Source organism: Neltuma alba, unplaced genomic scaffold, assembly GCF_004799145.2.
Source record: "Neltuma alba isolate B1F8T4 unplaced genomic scaffold, ASM479914v2 tig00011875_pilon, whole genome shotgun sequence".
Classification (NCBI taxonomy): Eukaryota; Viridiplantae; Streptophyta; class Magnoliopsida; order Fabales; family Fabaceae; genus Neltuma; species Neltuma alba.
In genome coordinates this window covers 49,689-65,434 of record NW_021636477.1, presented here as the reverse complement: position 1 = coordinate 65,434, position 15,746 = coordinate 49,689, and the positions used below count along the sequence as shown (strand labels likewise).

Sequence of the window (15,746 nt, the reverse complement as noted above, 5' to 3'; positions counted from 1 at the left end):
GCTAAACGGGAATTAAATAATTTCAGTAGCGCGCGAAAATTACTAGCGGTTATAGAACCGCTAGAAATGTTTGGGAAATTAAATTTTCACACCAATTGAATTTTTAGAATGGCGGGAAACTTTTCTAGCGGTTAAAAACCGCTAGAAAGTTTGGCGCGAAATTTAAATTTGACGAAATATTTCTAGCGGTTCTGAACCGCTAGAAATGTTTACCGTGCCAGAAAAAAAAATTTATGGTTTTTCATATTATAATTTTAAAAACCATTAAATAAATTATTTTGAAGAATTTTTGTTAATTTGTATAATTAGTTATATGTTACATTTTATATATTCAAATTTTGTAATAAAAAATATGTAATTAAATTATGAATGTGTTAAAAGAAGTGAATTTAATCTAATAAGATAATTTAATTGAATATTTAATAAGATAGTTGAATTGAAGATGATATATTTTGGAATATTGAACCTATAGTATTAAGTTGATGAGTATTTGAATCAGTTGAGGAGGGCATGACAAATGTGGAGAAGAAAAATCTGAAAGGAAAGGAGAAATAAATATGTTAGTAAATTTTAAATAAAAACAAATAAAAGATACAATGAATTATAAAATAAAATTCACTTACCATAGAGTAAAGAGAAAAAAACCACAATATGAGATAGTAAGAAAAAAAGAGAGAATTATGAAGAAGAATAGGAGAGGAAGGAAAAGAGATGGAGTAAATGAATGTAGAGAAGATATGGTATTTATAGAGATCAGCGACACATTTGTAGCGGTGTTTTTGTAGCGTTTTATAACATTTTGTAGCTATTATTCATTTTCTAGCGTATATAAAAGCGCTAGTAATTAGTAGCGGTTACATATGTAGCGGTTATTAACCGCTACAAATTACAATTTCGTGAAAAAATTTGTAGCGGTTATGAACCGCTACAAATGAAAATTTTTTTATTTTAAAAAAAATTTTACGAATTTTAATTTATACATATGTATTTATGGACGAAAAATTTGTTAAATAATTTATTTTGGATGCTGCTACTCTCCATCATCATCCGGCCTGAAAGGACATATTTTAAAAAAATTTGTTAAATTTATGTTGTATTTGGAAAAATTAGTAATTAGTAGTTAATTATTTAAATAATTTAAGAAAAGACGTGTACCTGATAAGTGGCAAATTATCATCTCCTTGAGGAAAGAAGTCTTCAAAATTCGAGGGTTGGAAGGGTTCACTGTCGTAAATAATGTCACCATCACCCATATCGTAAAGATCCCGTGGCTTGAGGTGAACGACCATATTCCAGTCTTTATGTTTCTCGTCCTCGACATAGTAAATTTGGTGTGCCTCAGAAGCAAGGATATATGGCTCATCATCTTCAGATGCCCCCGTATGAATAAGTCTTGAGAAATTGACTGAGGTGATGCCCAAATGGTCAGTAGCGAGTCCCCGTGAAGTTGTCGTATTTGCCCAGGAGCATTTGAACAGTGTCACGGTGAAAAGCTGGTAAGTCAACTCAATAATGTCAATTAGCTTTCCATAGTAAGTGACGCCTCCAAAGCGCATATCGCCATCACTACTGCTAGCATAACATCTCGTTCCAAATGTCCCGCAAACTCCAGAGTTTTGTGTGAGCAATCCCTGATCACGTGCAACCGTACAGAACTTGAAGCCGTTGACATTGTACGCGGTAAACCTTCGTGCATGGTCTAACGGACCGAGAGAAAGAGCTCTGAATTCATCTGTGTATGGGCTGTTGTCATTACGTATTCGACGTGTAAACCAACTGGGAAACTCTTTGTGGACTCTTTTATCAATGTCAGCAGAACGCGCACGGCCCCGTAGCTGACGCCTGAGATAACTCCTAAACTCACTATAGTAAAGTGTAATTTGTTAGAAGAGTCAGTAAGAAACAAATATAAAGTGTAAAAGCTAGTGAGCTTATATGATATATATACTTACTGCATGAAGGGTTCAACTTGGCTGCAATTTATCAAAACGTGTCTGTGTGCCTGGAGTTTCTCTGTAGGAGTGAGTCTGAAGAATTCATATCCTCCAACTGGTTTCCCAACAGGAGGAAATAAAGTTGACGTGGAAGGACCGGGAGGAGAATCATCTACGCGACGCGGGCGGTTAAAAGATGTCTCCATGTCATCAAAGTACCTCGAACAGAAAGTTAGGACCTCATCTCCGAATAACCTTCTGCTATTGACCCCTCAGGCCATGCCTTATTCCTAACATATGATTTTAATTTTCCCAAGTACCTGTAAGTTAAAATTGCATTAATAATTACGAGTAAATGAAAGAACAATGTGAAATTTAAAGAGGCGGGAATAAAAGATAATCTAGTACCTCTCTATAGGGTACATCCATCGATAGTGAACTGGGCCAGCAACCTTTGCTTCTCGAACAAGGTGGACAGTCAAGTGAACCATAACAGTAAAGAATGATGGAGGAAATATCATCTCCAAGTGACAAAGTGTAAGAATAATTTTATTTTGCAGCTGATCAAGCTCTTCCGCTACCAAGACCTTCGCACACAACTTCTTGAAAAATGAACATAATTCTACCAAAACCACCGATACATCAGAAGGAAGTGTGTTTTTCAAGGCCAATGGAAGTAACTGTTGCATAAGAACATGAGAGTCATGACTTTTCAACCCAGTAACCTTTCGAGCCTGCAGATCGATACACCTTGAGATGTTGCTAGAATATCCATCTGGTACTTTTATGTTCTTCAACGTCGAGAGGAAGATATCCTTGTTCTGCTTTGTCAAGGTGAATTTAGCTGGCTGAAACTTGTCGTTTTCATCAGGCCAAGCCTCTTCACGAATTCCCCAGGCCCGTAAATCTTTTCTAGCTGCGAGATGGTCTTTGGACTTTCCAGCTTCATTGAGCAACGTATATAGCACATTATCGCACACATTTTTTTCAATGTGCATAACATCCAAACTGTGTCGTAGCAAATTAGATTCCCAATAAGGAAGAGTGAAAAATATGCTTCTCTTCCGCCATTGCATAGGTTGCGTATCAGATGTCCCACGAGATCGTCGTCCCAATCGTTCGGGATCCACACTCTTACCAAACTCGATATGAACATCTTCTAACTGCCGCAAAATATCCATACCAGACAAAGTAACAGGAGGATCTCTCTTCTCCTGTTTCCCATCGAAGCGAATCCGTTGCAATCTAAGTCTGTGCTTGGAATCAAGGAACCGTCGATGTCCTATGAAGCACCACTTGCGACTGTGTGGAAGGCGACATGGCACAGAATCAAAATTGCACTCAGGACAGGCCAACCCAGTATGCACATTCCAGCCAGACAAAGTTCCCAAACCGGGAAAATCACTTATTGTCCACATCAAGGCTGCACGGAGATTGAATAGTTGCTTGTCATGTGAGTCATATGCCTCAACACCATTCGTCCATAGGTCGAGCAATTCGTGTATCAACGGTTGCAGGTATACGTCAATATCATTTCCTGGTGCTTTCTTGCCAGGAATGATCATGGAAAGCAAAAAGGAGCTCTGCTTCATGCACATCCAAGGTGGTAGATTGTATGGAATTAACACCACCGGCCAGATACTGTAACTTGTGCTCATGTTTCCGAAGGGATTAAAACCATCGGTTGCCAATGCAAGACGTACATTTCTAGGATCATTGGCAAAGTCTGGAAATTTCGCATCAAACGCTTTCCACGCCTCCGAGTCTCGTGGGTGCCTTAACCTACCATCTAGGTTTTCCTCAGTCGCGTGCCACCTCATGTGCTGAGCCATTTTTGATGACATATACATTCTTTGCAACCGTGGTTTCAAAGGAAAGTATCTAAGAAAATAATATATTAAAAATTTAAAATACCGAATATTTTTAGAGACGGAACAAGTAACACGCTGTAATAATTTGTACCTGAGAATTTTGGCCGGTTTCTTCTTTTGCTTCTTGCCCTTTCGTACCGACTTATAGCGTGACGTCTTGCATCTCGTACAAATCTCTTTGTTGGCATCATCTCCCCAGTATAGCATACAGTCGTTTGGGCATGCATCTATCTTCTTATAGTTCAAGCCAAGCTTGTTAATAATCTTTTTTGCTTCGTAAAAAGACGGAGGGAATTCAGCTTGGGGGAAAGCATCTCCCAGTAATTCCAGCAACATAGACATCGCCTTGTCAGTCATACCGCACAAGCATTTGATGTGATACAGCCTCACCAAGAATGACAACTTCGAATACTTTGTACACCCAGAATAAAGAGGCTTGTCAGCTTCGGTCATGAGGTCAAAAAATTCCCGAGCAGTTTCGTTTCTTAGAAACTCCGGTTGAGGTCCCTCTACTTCATCTTCGTTGGGATTCGAGCTTTCGTGAACACCAAAAGCATCACGCACAGCATCATTCACGGCATCGGCCTCATCCACTCGAACTCCCATCCGTGAAACTACTGGCACTGACTCAGCACCCATATCTAGCCGTTCCCCATGTAGTTGCCAAAATACGTACTCTCGTGGAAAAGGCTTAAAGATTAAATGTTCCCTAACAATATCTTTGGGATGCCACTTTTTGAAATTACATTTAGGACAGGGACACTGAATCTTACCATTTACGGCAGCATTGGCGAAAGCAAAATCCAAGAAATAGTTTAGACCAGCCAAGTATTGCGGAGTCGACCGGTGCAAGTTGATCCACGACCTATCCATGACTAATAATGCTCAAATTTCGTGAAAATATGCCACAGAGCTCAAAGAGAAGTTAAAATGAAATTCAGTTGAAGTGCTTCAGCTTATAAAGGAGGGTGGAGGAACGGTCATTTTTTTGTAGCGGTTACAAAACCGCTACAAATTTGTAGCGGTTTTAACGGAAAATTTCAATTTCCAGCGGTTATTAACCGCTAGAAATTCTAAATATCGGTTACAAACCGATAGAAATTTCTAGCGGTTTAACGGGAATTTTCTCTCCATCTGTTTTGAATTTTCTAGCGGTTTTATAACCGCTAGAAAATTCGGTCAAATTTGATAATTTTCTAGCGGTTATGGTGAACCGCTAGAAAATTGTAGAATTTTCTAGCGGTTCAACAGAACCGCTAGAAAATTCTACAATTTTCTAGCGGTTGAATTTTCTAACGGTTTTTGAACCGCTACAAACGCTATTATTTTTAGAAAACCGCACAATAAATTAATAACATTACGAAAATAAATATTTATTAAATTAATAAATGATTATAGAATTATTTCGAGTAATTAATATGTTTAACGTGTTTAATAAATTGTAATGTTGATGTTGTAATAAATAAATAAATATTTCAATATTAATTAGTACTTGACATAAATAAAATTATAGAAATAAATCAATAAAGGAAACAAATAAATATAAAATTTAGATAAATATCTAAATAATATATAAAACCGTAAAATCAAGATTCTAATAAAATCCGATACAATGAAAGCAAATCATGGGTGGGGGGCAGAAGCAGCATCATCGGGATCATCCTCTGCTGAATCCTCCGGCTGACGGTGGGCAGGCCGCTCAACCTGCTGGGACTGGATTGGCGGATGGTGGGGTAGGGGCGGGACTGGTGGCATGTGTAGGTCGGGGATGTTAGGAACCGAGATGTTTGGAGCTATACTGACCACCACATGACGCAGAGCCGTAGCAGCTGCCAAGAGCTGGTCAAGCTGCGTCTGGAGCTGACGATCACGCTCCTGGAACTGACGATCACGCTCCACGATCCTGGCCTCGAACTCTTGTCTGAGCTCCTCTCGCAATTCCTCTGAAGATGAGGAACCCGGCCGCTTCGCACTCGCATGAGAGCTCCCAGCAGTATATGAAGGGCCAGCGCCACTTAAGCGGGGCAACCTAGTCGGTGTAGGTCCAAGTTCAAGCCCGCTAACTCGACCAGGGTGCTGCGGCCGGCCACGACCCGCTAAAAGTGAGGCGGTGGGATCCAAGGCAGACCCCTGAGACTCACGCAACTCGAAATCGACCTGAGTCATCCGTGCCTACCAAAATTAATATAAAGAAGTTAATTATAATATAATGATATCTACACTGTGATATTATATTAATATTTAATTTATTACTTACCGCTATCTCCTCAACCTCATCCGACGCACGCCCGTCTCGGGGTCTATACACCATCGGCCACATCTCGCCATAAGTGGGCGTGTATCCCCGCTCCTGCTGCGTCTTTTCCATCTGTAAATAAAATCAAAGAAATAATTAGTTACAAATTAAATACATCTACATATTTAATAAATTTATTTCAAGTACTCACAATCTCGTCATAAGTGATCGCAAAGCTCCTGGATCCAGCCCTATGACGTATCGTTTGATGCCTGACGCTCCTAGCATTTCTCCTAGAAAGAGCCTGAAGCAAAATGTAAAAAAATTAAATTAAATGAGTCAAGTCGGATAAAAAATAAAGAAATTATAATTAATACAATATTATCATACCATCTGGTCAGCCGTCATCCTAAAATAGACGTAAGTGGACCAGTCTTGGTCCGGGACTCCACCAGGTACATCTGCCAGTATCTCCTGGAGGGGCCTCGTCCCGTCACCTTTCTTCTCCCTCCACAGGTCGGCCCTCCTGTTCTTCCATGCCATCCCAAGCCTCTTGATCGTGTCAGCCCTCAACTCCTCCCCCAGAATAAATTTACTCTATGATTAAAATAATAAATTAACTAAATAACAAATTATAAACAAATAATTAAGCAATTTCAATAATCAAAAACAAATAATTAGTTTTTAACTAATTTAAAAATATTATAAATAAAATATAAATTAATCAAAGTTTAATAATAATTAAACAATTAAGTAATTTAAATGAAAAAATATTTTTACTCAACTAAATTTAAAATTATTATAAGTAATAAATTAATGAAATCAATAACAAATTATTTTCATTTAACTACTTTTAAATAATTTAAATTAAAAATATATATATTCATTTAACTACTTTTAAAAATATTATAAATAACAAACAAATTAAATAAATAAAAAATTATAATCAAACAATTAAATTATTTGAAAACAAAATATATAATCATTTATTTAAATTAAAAAAAATTATAAATAACAATTTTATATTACCTTCATTATTTCCCAGCCTTGCTGCTTCTTGTCTGAGGTGATCTTCTTCCAGTCCTGCACGTAGATGGGGAACAGCGTCCACTGCTGACCAAGGAGGCGCACGTACTTGTTGTACAACTGGCCACCTTTCTTCGTCGGTTGGCCCAACTCATTGAGCGGCACAACCACTCGTCCGCCCGTCATCATAGACAGCTCTCTGGCTGTCAGCCTCCGATAGGACCTGTTCCCCTCAGTGTCTACAAAATTTAATTAAGAAATAAATTATATATCAATAAATTAATATAATTTCTATATAAATTAAATACTGATCAAAACTTTAAAAAGTTAAATAAATACTTACCGACAAATTCCACCTCATAACCAGCCTGACGTCTCGGAGCAGGACGCTGTGCAGCCTGGGGATACTCATTCCCCTGATCCTGCTCCTCCTCCTCCTCCTCCTCGTCAGCAGCATCAGCATGGGGTTGCTCATCCCCAGTAAAATGAGCCTCCTCAGTCCGCTCAACACCATCCTGCTCCATAAAACTGAGGATATCCTCCTCGCTCAGATCGTAGTCATGAATGCTGGGAAATGGCTCATCAGCATCATGATGAACCTCACTGGGTCCAGCTCTCTCAGGATCAACTGGGTCTTTCCCGTGTCGACGAGGCATCCTAATAACAACAAATAGTAATTATTTATAAATGAAATAAAAAAATTAATTTATAAGCTATAACATAATAAAATTAATAAAATAAAACATAAAATAAAAATTATTTATCAATAAATTACTATTTTTACCTGAAAATAAGGATCTGCAACTGAATCAGAACTCGAATATGTTTGTGAAGAAAATTCAGCAGAGCTTCGCTTCCAGAACGATTGAAGAAGTGAGAGTGTGGGGGGGTATATATAGACCGAGACTTTCTAGCGGTTAGGCACAAAACCGCTAGAAATTTCTAGCGGTTTTGTGCCTAACCGCTAGAAATTCCCAACGGTCATATGACCGTTGGGAATTGGCTAGCGGTTCTAGGCCTGAACCGCTAGCAATTTCTAGCGGTTCGGCCTTGAACCGCTAGAAATGCTGGCGGTTCAGGACCGATCCGCTAGAATTTCTAGCGGTTCTAGCCGAACCGCTAGAGATTTCTAGCGGTTCAGGCCTAGAACCGCTAGAAAGTCTGGCGGTTCGGTCCTGAACCGCCAGACTTTCTAGCGGTTCGGTCCATAACCGCTAGAAATCTCTAGCGGTTAAGGACCGAACCGCTAGAAATTTCTAAACTCCTCGGGGAATGAAAAAAATTTCTAGTGCTTCATGCATCAACCGCTAGAATTTTTCGGTGTCTAGCGGTTTATTAGCCTGAACCGCTAGAAAGTAAACGCTACAAATTTGGCGCCAAGTTCCCGCCAAAGCCCGGGGAATTTTCTAGCTCTAATTTTCTAGCGTTTAGGGGGTAACCGCTAGAAATGTGCGTTTAATGGTCAAACCGTCTGTATTTTGTAGCGGTTTTTATAGGAACCGCTAGAAATTTCAGATATTTCTAGCGGTTTTGTTTAACCGCTAGAAAGGTTCCGCTGCTACTTCTACAAATTCTTGTAGTGCTGCAATCAAGTATGAAGTGTTTCTTAGCTTTAGAGGGGAAGACACTCGTGACACTTTCTCAAGTTATCTCTATGAGGCACTTCGCCAAGCAGGCATTCATATTTTTATGGATCACAAGCTCGACAAAGGAGACCATATCTCACCAATCCTTCTTAAAACAATAGAGGAATCAGAGATATCTTTGATCATTTTCTCTGAAGATTATGCATCTTCAACATGGTGTATGGATGAACTCGTTCATATTATGAAATGTAAGGATAAGTACGGAAGGTTTGTTGTCCCAATTTTCTACAATGTAGATCCATCAAATATTCGAAAACAGGATGGGAGATTTGGAGATGGATTTGCTAAGCTCATGCAGAGATCTAAGCACGACCAAAACAGAGTACAAGAGTGGGAAAATGCTTTGATCAAATCAGCAAGTCTATCTGGGTGGGATTCAAAGAATTTCAGGTAGCTTTCATTGTGCTTATGATGCTCTTATTTTCTTTCTTAAATTTGGGCATTAAACATAACCATTATTTCAATTTATATTTATGCTAGGCCTGAACCCGAACTTGTCAAAAAGATTGTCAAAGATGTTTTGAGCAAACTGAATCGCAAGTCATCCTTTCATGTGGATGGATTAGTTGGGATTGATCATCAGATACAGAAAGTTGAAGAGCTGCTAGGTGAAGCTCGCATTGTGGGAATATGGGGTATGGGTGGTATAGGCAAGACCACCCTTGCTAGAGCTGTCTTTGAGAGGTTGACAGCTGATTTTGAAGCTTTCCACTTTGTTGAAGATGTCAGACAAAAGCTGGCAAAGAATAGATCGAAATGTCTCAAAGAATGCCTCAAAAAGTTATTAGATGACGACGATATTAACCCTTACAATTTAACATACGCTTCTATGAGAAGGAGGCTTGAGCATAAAAAAATTCTTCTGGTACTTGATGATGTGGACAATTTTAGAATGGCTGAAGATTTAATCAAAGCATGTGATTGGTTTAGGGAAGGAAGTAGAGTTATCATCACATCAAGAGACAGGCAGGTGCTTAAAAATACTTCTGCTTCTGAATCTCCAGCGACATATCATGTTTCGAAATTGGAACCGCATGATGCCCTTCATCTCTTTAGCTTGAATGCTTTCAAGCAACATGAGCCATTGAAAAGCTATTCAAAGTTATCGAAGTCGGTAGTGGACTATTGTCAAGGAAATCCTTTAGCTCTAAAAGTAGTGGGTTGCTTGCTTCATGGCAGAGGAAAAGAAGAGTGGGAAAGTGCTCTGGCGAAACTAAATCAAACTCCTCACGATGACATTTTTAATATGCTAAAATTGAGTTTTGATGGACTTGATGACACACAGAAGAAAGTATTTCTTGATCTTGCATTTTTGTTGAACGCAGGATGGTGGATTTCTCGGCACTATACAAGATGCTTATATGGTCCTATTGCAGATATTGAGATAAGTGTTCTTGAAGAGAGATCCCTTATTTTAGTGGATGAACATAAGGATATTAAGATGCATGCTCTACTAATCGATACGGGCCTTAAAATTTCTGAGCAACAATTAAAATCTAATCCTGACAAGCCCATTCGGCTGTGGAGGCATGAGGATATTTATCGTTATTTTTCCAACAATGACAAGGTAATAATTTATTTTTTTTAGATTTTATTGTATTTTTTGTTCTCCTAATGGTTCATTTCGTTGTCATTTACTTCTCTAAAAGTTATTTGTTTATTCATTAAAATCTTCAGTTAGTCTCAATGTTTGCGGAATCCGATTTTTTTCCCAATAAAAGAAGTCCTTTGTTTGACTAAAATTGGCTGCGGTCATAGTCTTTCTATTAGGTGTGATTCATTATATTAATCTTCTTAAACTTTTGAAATATTCGTTTTCCTAAAGTTTTGAGATAGAATATGACTAGCAAGATATAAGGCCTTTTTTTAAAAATAAAATAAAATTTAGAGCATGAGATCTTCAATAAATTATAAAATTATCCACAAAGGTTTACCTTTTTTCATATTAATTGATATCTGATGTAGTATAAAAGTGATTGTGTGTATTCTCACGCACTGCACATGCATATTCTCACCCTCACGCGTTTTCTTATTAAAATTGAATATTGCAAAAAAGTACTTATTATGAAATCTGAACAGAAAAAGAAATTTTTAGAAATTTTATAGATGCCAAGGTTTTTATATATACTAGTTTTTCTTTAATACGAAGGGTTAATATAATATTTTTCCCTTAAATTTACATGAATTTTGATTTTAATCTCTTTAGTTTCATACCATGGGTTGAATAAAATGGTCTAGGTTTTTATTAAATTATTAGAAGAATTAATATCCTTTTAGGTAAAGAATAACCAATATTTTACATGAAAAGAAATTTGAGAAATCAAAATCTATAGTTTAAAACTTGAAGGATCAAAAATTAGATTAACCTTTTATATGAAATATAAGCGTGCGCATGTAAGCCTGTTCGTATCATTGTCCCCGCCATCCTGCGTGTGTATCTGTTATTGTCCGATTTATTTATTGCAAGATGAAATGAATTGTTTGAATAAAGTGCGCAAAAGCATATTCATTTAGAAATTCCTAAAAAATTATATTTAATCGTTCTATTTATTATTTGATGACCTTTTACATATTACTGATTTTTTCCCACAATTTGATCAGTAGGCGGCTGGGGCAATTCAATGCTCATCATTAGACATGAAGACGATAAACAAGATTGCAATAACAACTAGTAATGTTCAAAAGAATTATAATTTAAAATCAGCTAGGACTTTCGTGATGTGTTATTTTAAAAGATAAATTAGTGTACAAAGAATTTTCATTGAGTGATATATGCATACGCATGTGTGAGCATAACTTACTGTTAGTTGAAGTACAACGGGAAAATAAAAAACAAATAATTTTTGTTGTTTTAGTTATATTCTAAATATCTGCACATGCTATATGCATTACTGTGTCTCTGTATTTATTATTGTTGAGAAATTCATATATTACGGGAAAAACATGAATTGTAAGGAATTTTAAATGAAATGGATATAGCGGTGTTAATTTGGATAAAAGTTGATATATTTAATTGTTCTATGGTATTTATGGTCATTTTTTCAGGTAACGATAATTGTGTTTCCCTTGATTTGATATTATTACCAGGGGATTGAGGCAATTCGATGCATGTCATTGGATGCAAGCAAGATAAAAAGCATCGCATTGAGGGCTAGTCATTTTCAAAGGATGTATGATTTAATATTCCTTGATGTTTACAAGTCTGATCAAAGAAAGCCTTCAAAGTTGAATATTTGTGAAGAGTTGGTTTATCTTTCAGAAGAATTAAGGTTTTTTCGTTGGGAAGAATATCCAATGCCATCTGTGCCATTACAATTTTGTGCCGAGAATCTCATTAAACTTGATTTGCCTGGGAGTAATATCCAACAGCTTTGTGATGGCAATCAGGTACATACGCATTGTTTTTTCAAATGTATGTCATAATGTTTTTGTTGGTGTATGTGATTGTAAGACATGGCATCAAACATTTACCAAAATAATTGACAATGCAAACATTTAATTGTTTTTGTGCTGAGGATCTTATTGAACTTAATTTGCCAAAGAGTAATATCCATCAGCTTTGGGATGGACATCAGGCACATATGGTTTCTTATATGTCATAATTGTTTGTTCTTGTGATTATAAGAAACACTGACTAAAATAATTCACAATGCAAATGTTTACTCTATTACTTTCTTTCAATTGATGGTTGAGTAGTAATTGTACAATTTGGGAGGAGTCCAGCTGTTGTTGTAATGGGCATAAGAAAAATTCTTGATTAAATTGTACGTATGTGGAGTTATCTAATTTATTTAACACTACTGCTTTGTTTTTTCCAGCAATTTCCAAATCTAAAGGAAATACGTCTAAATGATTCAAAAAATCTCATGGCACTTCCAGATTTGTCTCAAGTCCCGGAGATTGGGCAGATGGTTCTTAATGGTTGTGTGAATTTACATCAAATCCATTCTTCAACTGTCCCGGAAAATCTTTTCCATTTATTCGTAGAAGATTGTGGGCCAATGAAGATAAATGTTGGGGGCAGTATGAAAGGGAGAAGTTCATCAGGGTTAGTGATTGTGTACAATTATTTGGATGTCCCCAATTTGACATTCAATAAAGTGACAATGAAGGTGTTGGTATGTGGCAAGATGATGTGTGGTGTTGGATTTAAGCATGTGAGAATGCCATTGGGAGAGACGGCAGAATTCATGAGAATGGGAATACAAAGTTTGGCGACTTTACTTCCATTTGTGAGGGTAGTTGAATGGTTAGAGAGTCCAATTGAGTTTGGGCATGATTTCAAGCAACATCATACCTATCATGTTTGTCATGCATACATTGGTCCTTTAAGCTGGAATGACTTCAGGCTTTATGTAAAGGTGAGGGGTGATGGAGAAGAAAGGGGTGTGGAAGATGATGAAGAAAAGGATGAGGATGATAGAGAAATTATTAGTGAGAATGAAAGAGAAATAAGTAGTAAAGTTAATCGTGTAGCAGAGACAACATTATTATTAATGGAAGATGAACAAGAAGGGGCCGATGAGGATGATAGTAAGAGGGACGATACATTATTAACAACACTACTTATTCCTAACAGCATCCCTCGCTGGTCATTGTTGGTTCGACTGACATTAAAAGAGAGTGATATTATTATTGGGAATAATAATACAGGTTGTAGCATCATCCCTCAAGCTTCAATAATCCTCAAATCACTTAATGAAGATTGCAGAAGGAGGATTCAGCCTCTCTTGGCAGTACAACTCTCTTCCCCAGTATCCCCTTTACCTCATCATTCTTTCACAGTCCGTTATAACTACTTGGAGGGTGCGCCACACGATCCTTCTTTTCTTTATTTCAACAGTGAATACTGGTCAAGTGATTATTTTGATAGTCATGGCTTAATTGTTCACTTTTTCAAGAACCACTGATTATATTAATTATCATTTCAATTTTTCAGGTCATAAAATTATTATTTGAATCAGCCTCAGTTATTTTCTTATTACATATTAATATTATGTTTTTATGAAATATCAATTTTTCTGTTTTTTTTAATATGTAATTCATGTACGGAGGTCTCCTCACAACTTTAGAACATAAAAATTGTTAATCTTATCTTGGCTTCACAATAACTACACCTGTTGTGTGCGTTACTCTCCATGCGATGTGAGTATAATAATTAGCGTGACAAGCAATTTTCTTACTAAGCAATTTTATTATAAGAAAGTAGAATGATTACTTTTGAATTAACTCAACTTGTAAATGTTAAAATGTTATAATATTTAAAATTGTAAACTACGTTAAAATAAAATATATTTGTTTGATCGGCTGCCAGTCAATCATTCCAAGTTGATCAACGTGGTTAATTGGCACTGTGGTCATTTACACTCTTTCAAAAAAAAAATCTATTTATACTTGGTTTTCTCACTTGAAATCTAGTGGTAATTTTCCCTTCCCATTATGTGACATCAGAGAGAGAGAGAGAGAGAGAGAGATATATATATATATATATATATTTTGAAGTGTGATTTATCGAGCGCTTCCTCACAACTTTAGAAAATACTCTAGAAATTATTAATGTTATTGTTTCTTTTCAATAATTATTCTATCGTTCGTTACTTTATGCGCGTGTGCATTGCATAACTTATTCATAAATAGGTGGAGAAATAATTTTTCATTGCGAAGCAATTTCCTTGGGATTATTCATTATTTACCATAAATAGAGTATCTTCTAACTTGTACTTCAAAAATATGTACAGTCTCCTTGCATAAAATAGATTTTACTACAACTCATATTTTATTACAATAAATTGTTCATTTCATGAAACGTCATTTTTTTTTTACAGCAAAAACCACGTCTTTATTCATTAACTTTGTTTGGTTGAATGATAATGGGAGAGTGAAAAATTTAATAAGTTTGATTTTTTGGGAAAATGAAGTAAGGTTAAAAGATTTTAATTAATTTTTCTTATCTCTTACTTTTATAACTTCTCTCGGTTAATGGAGGCACAATAATACCTATCATTTTTCGACAACGACAAAGTAATATTTTCTTGAAAAAAAATTATTCTATATTTTATGCTCTTAATTTTTGGTTATTTGTTAAAATTTTCAGTTAGTCTCAATATTTAACTTGAAGTGCCTCAGTTTTATTTGTTTGCATGTTGAAATTTTTTTTCCATAGACTCAACTTTAAAAAAAAATCCTTTCTTTAAATATGACTAAAATTGCTTGGGGCATGTATTTATGTTAGGTATGATTTATTAATCAGCTTTGAAATAGTTATTTTGGAAATGTGGTGCAAGTAGCACTAAGACTAGCAGTTAATTAACAAAAGTTCCTGTTCACATTGATTTTACTTACACGGTTGATCAATCTTTCCAAGTTCATGACACGGGTAATAACACCAGTCTTTTCACTAAATTATTGAATTTATCCTAGTTGCATATAGATTTAACCAAAAAAAAAGTATAACATATATGCTTAGTCCTTTAAATCTACGTCAAATTTTAGTTTAATCTTAAATTTAAGATGTTAAAATTAAGAAACTAAAAATACACTTTAAAAACCCTAAAAATTAAAATGAAATTTGATGTAAACTTAAAGTAACAAGCATGTAAAAAGGGGGAGATAATCACTTGCTATTAATGTATGCCTCTTAAATAAGATTTATCTAAGTCACTGCATCATTCCACATAATGGAATTGCTATTCAGTATGAATGTAATGGATAACTACGCCTCAGTTGGATAGATTGCTTATGGAAATATATGCTGTCCACGAAAGATAAGTACATTAAGAATAGAGAAGATTTGAAACTAAAACCTTCTATAAACTACCAATCCTCACCACTACACTAAATTGTTGCCTTTCGAAGAGAAAAATAAAATTCCTCAATAAACAATATAATATTGGTTAAATGAGTACAAATATATCATGACAAGTTACTGCACAACACTTGATGTCATTATCTGTTTTCCAAGTGTATGATTATGCTATCCCAACAGATGATCTCTGTGACTTTAATCCAAACAAATCTTCAAAAAGTTTAGGAA

General features: G+C 35.9%; 2 protein-coding genes across 2 annotated transcripts; both read left to right on the top strand.

The window, feature by feature from the left end:
* Positions 1 to 8,131: 8,131 nt before the first annotated feature.
* LOC114718889 (TMV resistance protein N-like) lies at positions 8,132 to 10,101 on the top strand. The gene is made up of 4 exons (XM_028904334.1): positions 8,132 to 8,171; positions 8,617 to 9,103; positions 9,194 to 9,827; positions 10,039 to 10,101. Exons 1-4 carry the CDS (start codon positions 8,132 to 8,134, stop codon positions 10,099 to 10,101), a joined length of 1,224 nt encoding a protein of 407 aa, XP_028760167.1.
* Positions 10,102 to 12,007: 1,906 nt separating this feature from the next.
* LOC114718888 (uncharacterized) lies at positions 12,008 to 13,623 on the top strand. The gene is made up of 2 exons (XM_028904333.1): positions 12,008 to 12,100; positions 12,532 to 13,623. The coding sequence occupies exons 1-2, from the start codon at positions 12,008 to 12,010 to the stop codon at positions 13,621 to 13,623; spliced, it is 1,185 nt and encodes a 394-aa protein (XP_028760166.1).
* The last annotated feature ends 2,123 nt before the right edge of the window (positions 13,624 to 15,746 follow it).